Below are 14,208 nucleotides of genomic sequence, written 5' to 3'. Positions count from 1 at the left end.
TTTCTTTGCATAAAAATCTTCAGTGCTTCAGCAATTGATTTTAATTTTCTTTTGATCATGGCTCCCAATCTTTTTTAAAAAACTAGTATGTATTCCCAAAATATATTTGTGATTTTGTGATTTTATTTAAAATCTGTGTCTTACTTAACCAGTACATGTTATAAATATATTACAAAATATAACAAGATAATCGAGTATATATAGAAGTTCTGTTAGTTTCATCTCACACCCCAGTGAACCAGTGATAGCACCGCAGTTTGGAGACCATTTTTCTACAAGATAAGACACTTACACTCTGCACCTAGCTTTTCAAAAATATATTTTACTATTCTATTAAAATACTTGCACTGCCTAGCAAATAGTATCATCCACATATCCTCCTCTGCAACTTGCATTCACAGTTTCAAATTCGTTTTCAAAAGTGTATGTCATTACCCCAGATAGATATTCTGTGAACCCAAGAGACATCATAAGTTAACACATGAAAAGGGATCACGTGTTGAATTAGCTCAGGAAGTACATTCTTAAACAAACTGCAGCAGATTTCTATAAATCCAAATATCTCAGATTATTTAGTGTAACCAACATGGCATCATGAGTCTTGAAAAGAGAACAAGGGTGCACAGCTGCCAAGCTAATTTACAAAGGAGCCATTTGATCTCGGGCCTATGAAAAAAACTGGAACCTCAGGACACTTGCTGGAAATACTGGCTTCGAATGTTCATTTTGCCTCTTTCTTTTACCTCCTCAAATTTTGTCGCTGATGATGTGGCAGATGAGGTTGATAATGAATATACATATTGTATTTCTAGTTTTCACCTGAACACGGGAGAGGACAAGATTAAAGTCAAGAGAAGCATTGTGAATGATCAAAGGTAACACTGACAAAGTCTTATAGAAAGTGTAACTTCCTTTTTCTAGCTCTTTGTTTTGACTGGTAGAGAAGTGAAAATAATGAGATGAGAGAAACATTTTAACAGGTAATGCTTTTACAGAGGGCACAGATTGCATGGAGCACTGGGTGTGGTGAAAAAATAATGAATACTGTTATGCTGAAAATAAATAAAAAATAAATTAAAAACAAAAAAGCCCCCCCAAAACAGGTAATGCTTTTAAGTTATCTCCTTAACACTGGCACACTAATTTTTTTTTTCTTGTGGTCAAAGGCATCAAATAGTAGAGTAGATAGCGATGTACATCTGATGAAAAATAATTCCAAAGTAGAACACTTAAAATGTATGAGTTATTATTTTTTGTATTTTTAGTTTACTTACAATAACCCATTACCTTTTAATTGAAATTTCAAAAAGACTGTCAAAGAAAAAAAAAAGATAGTTACAGCTTTAAGTAAGGTACTTATGTACAGTAGCATCTAATAATATGGGTAATAGTTAATTTTTGGAAGTGTCCATTTTAAAATTTAAATCAAGATGATGACTTAAGCAAGCAGGTAATTTAACAGATCTGTCCTACAGATTCAGCTGGCATATAAAGGCCAACTGTTCAGAGTGCTGTGTAATTAAAAAAAAAAAAACTTAAACTCCTAAATGAAATAAATTTAGTTGGGTTCAGGTAGTCTATTACATTTCCAAAGAAGAGAAAAGGAAATAGTTGAAAGGCAAAAGTTCATGTAAGTCTGGCTCTGTGTCAATACACTGAATGAATTTTACAGATTTAGCCATAATGATGGAATATCCTTCTTTTCAGGTGATATACTCTTACCAGGAGAAGATAAAAATAGAATTTCATATGAGAGTTGACCAGAGAGTTTCTTCTTATTTTTTTTTCTTTTTCTGTTTAATATTAGGAAGCAGATGTGTTTAAGTTATAATTGAAACTTTTCCTTTTGGTATGTATTCAACAGATTGGCTTGAGCTATCAGATGAGGGAAATTTGTTTTTTATCTTCTTTGTTCTTTTTCCTTTATGATCTGAAGAACAGAATAATTATTTTAATACTATACTCTTGATGGTGACAGGACTTTTCTATTTAGCCAAATCATTTTTTTCTTTAACCTGTGCTGCTAGGTCATGTTGAGCTTTTAATAACAGATCAGAGATATGGATCCCTTTGCTGAACACTTTGTCTAATAGTTGAGGCAGCCATAGTTTGGGGTATCACCAGTCGTGAATCCTCTTCAGGAAGTCAGCAGTGCCCTTTTTAGTGGAACTTCTATGATTCTTCTACTACCCGGTAATACTAAGTCCCAGCCATCATTAGTGTACATCAGTACCTCAGAAACTCTTGCTTGAAAAACATTTAAATTCTTCGACTCTCCGTTTTCTGTCTGTCAAACCAACAGGCAACTATACAGCAAATTACAGGGAAAGGGAACTAAGACCATGTATATGGGAAAGTCCACATGTTTAGTTTTTCTTCGGTATGAATCTTTAAATCTTTGTCTCAAAAATTTTTGAAATTATTTAAAGCCTATTGTTTAAGCATGTTTTAATGATTTTTGAATTGTTTTAAAATGTATTCTTATAGTCTTTCCCCTTTTTTCTCCTCTCTACACTCATTGATGAATCTTTGTAGTCCCTCATAGTTTTTCACAAAACCAGAGTCAATTAGTTTTATACAAAAACTTTTTTCCAAACTGTTCCTTCTATTTGGTTGTAACACTTAACATAGACCATAACCTCAGATAATGCTATCATCCTCTATTGCCTGGACAGACAGGAAACCAAAGCTGCAGAGACGGGTTTGTTCAAATAAAGGATGATTGATGGTAACAGCCAATGAAACTTTGTGGAACCGTAAGTGAGTTTCAGTTTTCAGAATGAGAGAGGAAAATACAGAGATAAGACCAGTGAAAATGCGTGGCCGCTCATGGATTGCTGAATTTGGGTATTCAGGATTATCACAATGCATTTGTGCTCATTATGTTCTCAATATTCAAGAGAAGTAAAAGGTCATGTTCCCAACACGAAGCTCTCAGGAACTGGAGTAGCAAAGCTTATCTTCCTACAATAATTTAATCAGAGGATACTTTTCCTAGGCCACTTAAAAAATCATTAAGTTATCACAGTTCACCATTCTTTTTACGTCTATCTGTGTCTTGCTCAACCTGAAGTATGACTTATATGTGAACAGTGGGGAGTAGATCATTTTTGGGATAAATAGCTTTTCGGACTGAATTATGAGAACAGTCACACTTTGTCTTTGAAATTAACACACATATTTAGGGGGGAAATGGAACCCTTCTTTAATTTCACCTAGCCTTGAATAGCATAGATTTCATTTAGTCTTTCATTTTTTAGCACCACAAATATATCAGTATTCGGTTTTATTTTTATTGACACCTGTATAATTTTATAAATACAATATGTCATGCCTCTCTACTGGCAATACTTATTTCAAAAGCAGCATTATTATGTTGAATTTGGCGTGTTTTGATTTCTGCTATTGACTCTAGCTATGATTATAGTGGAACAGAAAATTACGTTATTTCAAAATGTAGAACCAAAAGTTTTGGTGGGGTTTTTAGGATACACCCCTGCTTCTCATAGAAATATTTTCTTTTTAAAGACCTTCAAGGTCAGACAGTCTATAAACTCCTTCTGCAATACCCCCGCAATCACCATGTATATTTTAAGTATTTATTTTGTAACTTTTCACCATACAACATACTTGCAATGCTTCACAGAGTTGGAAAATCATTATCACTATTCTGGAGAAATTGTTAACACGTAAACAATAACACCCTTAATAATTTTAAAGTCAAATGATCAGTTTAGTCAGATTCGTTGGAGCTTAGCTTTTCTAAAAAACTTCATTTTGGGCTCTAAGGAAACAATTAACAAATTAACCACAAGTATGACCCTTTCTTGCCTGTATGCTATAAATATTACTTAAAATAGTTCTTAAAAGAAATGAGGTGATAGTGATATGATATAATAGAATTATACAGGAGATATATGTATAATCTATTCATACTGAGATTTTTTTTAAGATTTTATTTATTTATTTGATAGAGAGAGATATCACAAGTAGACAGAGAGGCAGGCAAAGAGAGAGAGAGGGAAGCAAGTTCCCTGCTGAGCAGAGAGCCCGATGTGGGACTCGATCCCAGTACCCTGAGATCATGACCCAAGCCAAAGGCAGTGGCTTAACCCACTGAGCCATCCAGGTGCCCAATACTGAGATATTTTTAACATTATAATTTATGTAGCCACAGGAGTCTCTGAGTGCCTTGGCCTGTTTCTCCTGTCTCAACCCTTCATGGTCATCCCTCTTACTACCATATCCAAATGTCCTTCTTTTCCACCAGAAAAAAATAAAAATAAAAATAAAAATAAATCAACCAACCAATCAGCAATTCGAATAATTACATCTGAAACCTTTTTCTAGGTTGGTGATTTTGGCCCTTCTAGTTTACAATGCTACCAACAATGCCAGTTTAGAAGGAAAAGACATTGAACGGAAGCTCTTAAAAAATAACGAGTCCCTGGATGAAGGCTTGAGGCTGTATACAGTGAGTGTGAGGCAACTGGGTAAGTTGTGTATTTTTTTTTATGTGTATTTTGTATAACTTTTCAGGTTTACTTGAAACAGCAACAACAATATTCTTCCTCTGTGCCTTGTTTGCTTATTGAAAACTATTCTTTCTGATGATGATGTTCATCATATTGGTGGCGTAGTAACAAGTGGGTGACATGGTTCACATCAGAGATAGCAACACATGTGAATCTAAAGGAATGAAAGGGGCAGAGGAGAGTTTACACTTTATTTGGGGGACATATTCTGGAAAAACTAAGAATATGAGCAAAGTGCCCATTTAGACTTGATCAGAATTGACTTTAGCTTAAGGAATAAAGAGTGTATATGTGGAACTAGAGGTTATACTAAGCGAAATAAGTCAGACAGAGAAAGACAATTATCATGTGATCTCTCTGATTTGAGGAATTTGAGAGGCAGTGTGGGGGAGTCATAAGGGAAAGGGAGGGAAAAATGAAACAAGATGGGACTGGGGAAGGGAGACAAATGATAAGAGACTCTTGATCTCAGGAAACAAACTGAGGGTTGCTGGGGTGGGGCGGGGAGAGGGATAGGGTGGCTGGGTGATGGATACTGGGGAGGGTACATGCTATGGTGAGTGCTGTGAATTGTGTAAGACTGATGATTCACAGACCTGTACCCCTGAAACAAATAGTACATTGTATGTCAATTTTTAAAAGTATATATGTGGATATATGGAAACTCTAATGAGGTAAATCTTAGAAAAGGCAGTTTCTTATTAGAAAACATCTCTTTTCTTATGCTTCCCATCTTCATTAATGATAGCACTGACTTCACAGGAATAGGTAAAATATGGGACTTCGCCCAGATTTAGAATCAGTTCTTACCTAGACGCCATTTGCATGTGGAGCTCCAACCATGCATGTGTACCTCTGCAGACATGCCATGCTCCTTGGTGCTTTTCTGTGTCTTGCCCACACGGTTCTTCCATACTCCCACCCTCCACTTGACATCACACCATTGTTTTAAAGACAGCCCAAAGTTGTCTTTTCTGTGGTGTGTTTTGTGACATCATGATGCATAAGTAGGAGTCAGTGCCTTTGAGCATGCACTTCCTGCTTTCTGGATCCCTAGAACACTGGACAAATTAGAAGACCATAACATTTGACTGGACTTATTTACGTTCTTATGGATATTTTCTTTAAACAGGAATCTCCTCTGGCTTGAGAACACCTCTTAGTATGTTTGTTTTTTTAATCACCCTCACTTCCCACTTGCCCTATGAACACCCAGCACATTCCCTATCACTTAAATACTTGAAAAAATAAGAGAATGAGGTTTGATGTAAATACTTTGGAAAAATTAATGGTCACAAATATGGACAACCAGAAGTGAAGTTATTATTGTAATATTATATAATTATGTTATGATTAAGCATATTAATAGAGATCAAGAGAAATAAAGCTGATACTTTTCCTGATACATGCACAGTAGGCTAAGATGAGGGAAGCAAGTATTTCTCAGTTTCTAAGAGGCTGATTCCCACTGAGGCCAGAATCCCGGTGTGATAGAGAAGCAGGCATCCCTGCTTCGATAAGGAACTACCCATATGTAATGTGTCCACTTACACAACTACAGAGAACTCACAGATGTGGCGGAATGCCAGTCATCATTATGGACATCATCCTCGTGAGCACTTTCTTAGCCTCTGTGGGAAAGTGGTTGCTTATTAACAAATAGGGCTTCATGAGCCTGGAGAGCGTGCACATGCTACCTTTCACAAATGAGTCTCCATGAGGAAGTGGCTTGATGAATGGTGGATTATATATGACAGGGTAGTTCTGTGAGGTCAGCCAGCTTCATCTCTGTTCTAAGGGGCTGAGGAATTCCAGAAAACTCTCTGCATACCTAGACATATAATTTATACGACTTAATTTAAATTCTGTGCTTTATTGTTTTTCTCCAAGTGGGCCTATGAGGAAAAATTCCTACCAATTGAAAATATTAAGAACAAACCCTAGTGATGTTAAGGTTTAGAATGTGTAGATGGGAAGTCTCTTTAAATATTTGGTTGGTAACTCTAATAGCAGTTTCCAATAGTCTAGTTTAACTTGCTATTCTTCTGTCCTGAAATGACATAATTTTGTTGTCATTAATATATTGCTTATATTTGAAGTATTTTTAAAATCATAAAATCTGAATTACTGATGTCATGACGTTTGCCCAGAGAGTTTTTCAACAACAGGTGGGATGATTTGAGGAGGAGGGCATGTGCAAGAGGCCTGTGATGCTGGTTCATGAGTCTCCTCTTGCCATCCCTCCAGCAAACTTCCAGGCAATAGATGCTTTCAGAGCAGCTAGAAAAGTTTTCCATAAAATGTGCTTACAACTCAATGACAGCACAATTAATGCATTACTTTATAGGGTTTCACCTTTGGAAAAAGATCATATTTTGATCTTCAAAAATCACATTTTGAACTTTTCAGGATCATCATTGCATGCAGTGTTTATTTTTTTGAAAATATATTTATCTTACTCATTTTATTGGCTAATGATTTGTATTAGAATAATGATGCATGTTTTATGATTATACTTACTTAAGTGTGCGGTTTGATTTGAATAATTTTTGTATCTGAAATGTACTAAATGTTTATTGTTCCTGATTTCTAAATTTTTACAAATTCTGACCATGAAAAACTGGTACTTTAGTATTACATGAAATAAATACCTAAGTACCAACACCATCATTTTCTCTCATCTTTCACCCCTAACTTCAAAGAATAGATTAACATGTCCATGTTGGCTTTTATTTTCATGTAGGCTTTTGTCTTGCTGATGAGAATCCCAAAGGCTATTACTGGCCAGACATCCAACCTTCTGTATACGTCCAACCCTGTGTAGAGAAACAGGGCTTTTCTGCTTCACGGACATGGTAATGCTTTTATTGAATCTTGCTAGTAGGGCTCCACAGTACCTACCTTCCTGCACGATAGCTCCCATGCATTGCATATTGATTGGGAAGATGGGCAATAAAGTCTGTGAATACCTAAATCACACACTTCATGGAGGGTAAAGAGGCAGGTAGGTTACCCAGAGAAGTCTTTTGACCCCAAGCACCATGATGATTTAAGACTTCTCCAAAGAAAGATGGGGAAATCTGGAAACCATAGGGTGATTCTAGAGCAAAGCATGTGGATGAACAGCACTAACCCACATCTTTGGAATATGCATCTGAAATTCCAGAACTTTTAAACAGTTGGAAATGGTTATTGTTGGAGTGAAAAGAGGCAGAAAAAGAGGGAATAAATTCAGGGTTCAGGTTGGGCTGCTAATGCAGGCTGTCGGGGAATAGATTTTTCTGAAGAGTTTAACAAAAACCCCAGACACAGGTTGACCGCAGAGGATTCACCGACTACTAAGACCAGCCCTTCACCCTCCGCCTCACCCCCAGTTAGAGTTTTCTCATAGGGACAGAAGGGGTCAGCAATGGAAACTGGTCCAACTTTGCACATTCTGCTGTTTGACATGTGGTAGGAAGGAAGGAAGGAAGGAAAGAGCTTTAGGGAGTTAACTGACCCTAGTTTGAAACAAGGCTCTTCCTGGCTGTGAGACTTTGGAATGTTCTTTGATTTCTCTGTCCTTTCCCTCACCTATAAAGTGTGGATTGTAACCCGATTTGCTGAGTCTTGTGAAATCAAAATCAGACTTTATCAAAGTTCTTAAAGAGGTGTTTGACCCATGTTACTGAGTATGCCATTACCCTTAGTAACCAGAATATCCTAGCTTAGGACACAGTAGTGTTTCCAGGGTGCATGACACCTGATTTTTTTTTCTAATAAGATTCTTAGTGGGAGTTTTATTTCCATGTATTACAATTTTATTTTCAAATGAAATTTACCTAGGTACCAAAGGCAAATTCTCAAACTTATTATTAACTAATTTTGTCATTTAAACTGTCATTTATGCCAAATATTTAAAATATCTTGTTTTGTTCCACAGTTATCTTAAGGCTGACAACAATTCTGTAGCCTACTGGGGGCCTCCTGATCTCTCCAATTGTTCAAGTGAGCAATTTTTCTTCAGTTCTCACAGGCAAAATGAAATAACTTCATACATCATAGTTTTCATCCTCTTCAGATGTATTCTCCTGCTAAATGATAATCATTGTAATAACAAAAACTAAGCAAATGATTGTTTCACTTAAGGTAGAAAATTCTGTTTTTCCAGATTCCAACTTTTTGTCCTGTTTTTTCTGTTGGAGATTAAAAATAGTCAATTTTAGAGAACATGTAATATATAAATTGATACTTGTGTCAATGTTTTTCAGTTGTGTATTATTTTCTTTAAATATTTTATTTATTATTCATTTGAGGAAGAGAGTGAGCATGAAACCTTGGTTGGGGGTGGAGGGGAAGGTGTAGAGGGAAGCAGGCTCCTCATTTTGCAGGGAGCCCACTGATGGTAGATCCCAGGACCCTGAGACCATGATCTGAGCCTAAGACAGACCCTTAACCAACTGAGCCACCCAGGCACCCCTAGTTGTGTATTATTTTTAGGCAGGAGATATACATTTATATTTTATGATTCTGGGGAGATTTTTCTTAGGACTCTGTATGAATATTGGTCCCTCCAAAGTGGGGACTATGAGATGAAAATATCAGAGTATGTTTTGGATTCCTGAAATGTTCAAAATCTTGTGTGTGTGTGTGTTTTTTTTTTCCTGTATTTTTTTAGAGGAAGCAAATGAAGTGGCCAACGAAATTTTAAATTTAACCAGTGATGGGCAGATCTTAAGCTCAGCCAATATTACCAGAATCGTAGAACAGGTCAAAAGGATTGTGAATAAAGAAGAAAACATTGATATAATGCTTGGTTCAACTTTAATGAATATATTTTCCAATATCTTAACCAGTCCAGACAGTGACTTGCTTGAGTCTTCTTCTGAGTAAGTATTTTTTTTTTTCTTCTGGAGAGTAAAATTTATTGGATACATGTTATGTAATTTCTCAGTTATCTGACTGCTTGGTGTCCAGGTTTCATCATTTAAATCTCCAAAAGATCCATGGACATTTCCCAAGATCATTCACAAAATGGATTTCAAAGTTCTCTATTTTCTCTCTTGAGAAATATAATTTACAAAATGATTAGGATTGTCCATCTGGCAAGATATATAAATAGCTCCAGAAAAACATAATCAGTATGTCATTTCTCATCTGAAAAAAATGTTAACTGGAATTAATTCACAAGATAAGCTATTATATATATTAGCATAGGACACTTTCCTTGCAAAGGAGACACTTAGCAAACATTCCGCTCACATCTATTATGCATAACGTGGTCGATGTAAATTCTGTCCTACGGACTGTGACATGGAAATGCCATAGTTGTGATCATTGTACTTCAGGAATGAAAATGCTCAGGGCATGTGAAATGTACCATTTTTTACACAATTAGTATGCATCCACTTACTTCAATTAATGTGTTAATATTTCTTGTTTCCTTCCTTTCACCCAAATTTTATCAATGAAAATCTTGTATCTTTTAAAATATATTTTGACTTTCTTTATCTACATAATAATTATAAAATTTTTTATAGTGTCTTAGAGTCCAAAAAATGCTTTTACCTCATTATTTTCCTTTGATTCTCACTCAGTTATGAAATAGAAAAGGTATTTTTATATATGAGGAAAGAAAAAGGCTAGGAAGTGAAAAACAATATTTGTTTAGGGTGATATAATGGTTGGTATTCCTTAAAGGGTAATATTTCTCTTGAGGATGTATTCATCAGTATTATTCTGTATTTTTATTGATGTTGTTATGGTTTGGAGTAATTTTGTTGGTATTCATGTTGTTAAGATCAGAAAATTTAAAGGCAGTTTTACTTGGTCTGTATTTTGTCCTGCTGCAAATCGCATGTGTACAAGTACATAAATAACGTGTTGCTTAACAGTGGTATTGTCATTTCTTTAGAGCTTTAAAAACAATTGACGAATTGGCCTTCAAGATAGACCTAAGTAGCACATCCCGTGTGAATATTACAACTCGGAATTTGGCCCTTGGAGTATCATCCCTGTCCCCAGAGACAAATGAAATTTCAAATTTTAGCATCGGTCTTCCAAGCAATAATGAATCCTATTTCCAGGTAATGAGCTAGTGCTTTCTTTAATTTTAATTAATTAGACAAAGAAAAACTACCTGATCACTTGCCAGTTTCTGCTTCAGCATCTTGGTTGGTGGGGTAGCAGGCAAGTAGTTCTGGTACTGGCTGAGGTTAATAGTAGCAGTAGCCACAGGCATGTGGACACTGAGAGGAGGTGTCCTTTTAGTACCTGTGTGATGGGGTGGTCAGCTTACCTTCTGCAAGAGGTGACAGTGGAACTGAGTGTTCAACCATGAGTGGGAAACCCCTATTGAGAGTGGTGGGCAGGGATCTGCTCAGTTAGAAGAAAGGGCTTTATTCAAGGTCTGGGTGGGAAGAACTGCCATGTATTCAACCCTACCAATTGTTGTTAAACTGCGTACTACCACCTGGTGTGCTTGTCAGAACAGAGTGCGGGCTCCCATCCCCAGAGCTTCTAAGTTAGTCAATCCTGGGTGGATCTCCAAGGTTTGCACTTGGAACAAGTTTCCAGGCATTGCAGATTGGGCTAGTCTTTGAACAGAGCTCTGTTGAGAACCAGTGGCGTGGAGCCTGGGAGGGGGTAGGCAGTAATGAGACTGGATGGGTTAATGGAGAACTTCTCTGCCCTGTGGATGTGACTGTTCAGCAGATAGCTTTTAAGTTCCCACGTGTGTCATTGTTAGCCGCGTGGATAAATGAAATGATCGGAACATCGTCCTTGAGATGGGAGAGCCCGCAGTGGCGCTTCTCCACTGTGGAGATAAACCAAGATGGAATGTTTAAAAATCTGGAGGAAAGGAAGAATGTTTTTCGCCTCAGAGTAGCGGCTCTTTTGGATATTTCTGTTTCACATTTAAGAGTGAAAAGTTGGTCAGCCTCAGTCTCATTCTGAATCCATTTGTGGAAAGACACGTTTTGTCCTGATCTGCGGGTTCTGGGGAAATGATATCGATGATTATTCATACAACTTCTGCTGCTTCCTCTGCGCAGAGATACTCGGTCTCAGCAACCAGACAAATCAACTCCAATCTTGTGGGTTTTTTTTTTTTTTCCTTTTTTGTAGTTAGCTTTCACTAGGTGTTTTGAGAAAAATTCGAAGTCTATTAAGTGTAAATCTCACTCATATTTGAAGATGTTAACTGATTTGTGGATCGCTCTACTTGCCTTGAATCAGTGCATCTTCTCTGTTTTTCCACATTTGCAAAACTCAGAGAAGATCCAGGCTTTTGTCTGTAGGGATTCAGTCAGGAGGGCAGTGACTCCAGTGAAGGTAAAGGGAAACCCCAGCCCTAGCTAAGTAGCCCTTCTCCTGCCTCGCTCAGTACGTGGAGTAGTTATCATTGTAATTTGTCATTACTCGACCTGTGAATCTCTCTTTGTGTGGCAGATGGATTTTGAGAGTGGACAAATAGACCCATTGGCTTCTGTAATTTTGCCTCCCAACTTACTTGAGAATTTAAGTCAAGAAGATTCTGTATTAGTTAAAAGAGCACAGTTTACTTTCTTCAATAAAACTGGACTTTTCCAGGTAAGGGTTCATTAAATCATTTTTCAGTTGCAAGTTGAGTTTCTTTGTTCAGAAGGAAAATATGAAAGTTTGGATTCCTTGAAAATATATCAAGAGATATAGAGAAATTAACCCACTCTATCTTCAAAAATGAAAAATTTTAACATAATTAGTTAAGCATTTTATTTTAGATGATTATATCCTTATTACAGGAAGTGTTCATTTAGGTTTTTTAAATAAATCAAATACTAGATTAAGACTGGCATGGTACAATTAGGAATGGAATTTGTGGAGAAAGAATTATTTATTATTCCTTTTGTTAAATATTTTATGCTCTCCAACAATTTAGACCTTCAGAGTCAAAGAAACTGTATGCCAAAGGAAAGGTTTGGTTTTTGTTTCTGTTTTTTTAAAATTCAGCAGGAAGGACTGTTTACATAATGAGCAGCATTCTTGGCTTTAATCAGTTTTCCCATTAATATTTCAAAAGACCTTTGGCCCTCACACCCCAGAGTTGGGTGGCATTGTGCTGAGCACATACTGTCATTATTATTGGCATCATTTATAGATACTAGAAAGTCCACTGCCAGCAAACACTGGTGGCCTCTCATTGTCTGTAACAGTGCAACCCCATCCAGAGTAGTTTCACTGAACTCTTTTTAAAAAATAGAAGTTGTCTATTAAATTAAAGATACCAGCATATATTAAACAATGTCATCTGTGTAAGAGAAAAGAGGCAAGTCTCAAGGCCAATAGCATTGCTTCCAACTGTCACGTACAGAGGCATGGCAATATAAGTTGCAGAGAAGAAATACCATGAAATCATTTACAATAATTCTAAAATTTTAACATTTTTTCAGCCAGTGTTTTAGACACAAGCTATATAAAATTTTGGGTAAATTAGAACGTGATTACTAATTATTCTGAAGGCTTTAATAGTTAGGAACAAATAAACTGCTCTTGTAAAAATTATTTGAGGCTTACAATGCCACCTTGAAAAAACAATGCAGTATGTGTCACAAAAATGTGATGGGTGGTGAAGGAGGCTCTGTTCAAAGAGGTTGAGTCCAGAGGGAAGTGTTTGGGAGAAAGGTTAGAACTGTCAGAATCTGTCATTGTTTCATTTTGAGTCTGTCTTCTGCATGCTGCCTTTCCCTTCTCCCTTGGCACCTCCCAATCAACATATTATTAGGAAACATATATTTGGCTTTTAAAGCAAATTTATAGCAGAGTCAGAAGATTTTAAGGGTTCTCTGGTACTCTCTTAACATAGTGAACAAGAGATGAATATTTTTTAAAGAAAAGACTAGTTATCCTCAAGCCATTACCAACTTTATTGAGCGTGATCCCACGTAAGTAACAAAAAACCATACTCTGAATGCTGAGATTTATTTGGCATGTAAGAAGCCATGTAATTGTTCCCAGACAACTGATTTATAAGCTGCAATAGAGAAATGCAGGAGGTTTGACAAGAAAAACACGAGGGAAGAGGGAGTGAGAGAAGGTCTTGCTGACAGACATGCTGTTGGCCCCAGTCGTTTTGCAATATGGATTCACTGATTTGATTTCTTCACAACCTCATCTCTGAAGGGGAAGATCCAGAGGGTGGCAAGTGTACAGTGAAGGAAGGTAGAAATTCTGGATGGGGGTATCTAGATGGTACAGTTGGGTAAATGTCTGACTCTTGGTTTTGGCTCAGGTCATGACCTCATGGTCATGATCTCAGACCGGAGATTAAGCCCCTCCTCCTCAGCATGGAGTCTGAATAAGACGCCCTCCTTCTCGCTCTGCCCCCACACCCATGCTCGTTCTCTCTCTCTCTCTCTTGCTCTCAAATAAACCTTTAAAAGAAAAAAAGAAATTCTGGATGGGAACTTCATCTAGTAGAATTACATTTCATTGTAAGTTACTAAACACGTCAGGTCATTGTTAGCAAGGATTTGAATGATGAATTTTTTTTTTTTAGTTTATTTTTCTCTCCGTATTTCTTTTATACTTCTCTAAGAGCAAACGACTTCATCTGTTTTCTAGGGCAGGGAAATGATCTAATTGTTTCGTGGCTTTTATGAGTACATGATTTCTGGGTTCACATTGTTTCTGATGTTAACTGGCTGACATCAGT

At 36.7% G+C, this 14,208-nt stretch overlaps 1 protein-coding gene across 5 annotated transcripts in view; it reads left to right on the top strand.

Annotated features, from left to right (window-relative positions):
• Nucleotides 1-14,208, top strand: part of ADGRG6 (adhesion G protein-coupled receptor G6) — a 136,660-nt gene that overhangs the window by 88,936 nt on the left and 33,516 nt on the right. For all 5 annotated transcript variants that reach the window (XM_044247673.1, XM_044247654.1, XM_044247663.1 and 2 more), the window contains 7 exons: nucleotides 813-875; nucleotides 4,351-4,493; nucleotides 7,279-7,390; nucleotides 8,458-8,522; nucleotides 9,193-9,403; nucleotides 10,429-10,600; nucleotides 11,967-12,107. In XM_044247673.1, the coding sequence (XP_044103608.1) occupies nucleotides 813-875; nucleotides 4,351-4,493; nucleotides 7,279-7,390; nucleotides 8,458-8,522; nucleotides 9,193-9,403; nucleotides 10,429-10,600; nucleotides 11,967-12,107 (907 nt within the window). The remainder of the gene's footprint in view (nucleotides 1-812; nucleotides 876-4,350; nucleotides 4,494-7,278; nucleotides 7,391-8,457; nucleotides 8,523-9,192; nucleotides 9,404-10,428; nucleotides 10,601-11,966; nucleotides 12,108-14,208) is intronic.

This window comes from Neovison vison, chromosome 1 (assembly GCF_020171115.1).
Source record: "Neovison vison isolate M4711 chromosome 1, ASM_NN_V1, whole genome shotgun sequence".
NCBI lineage: Eukaryota > Metazoa > Chordata > Mammalia > Carnivora > Mustelidae > Neogale > Neogale vison.
Note: the sequence above shows the minus strand (reverse complement) of the source record. Positions and strands in the feature narration are given on the sequence as shown.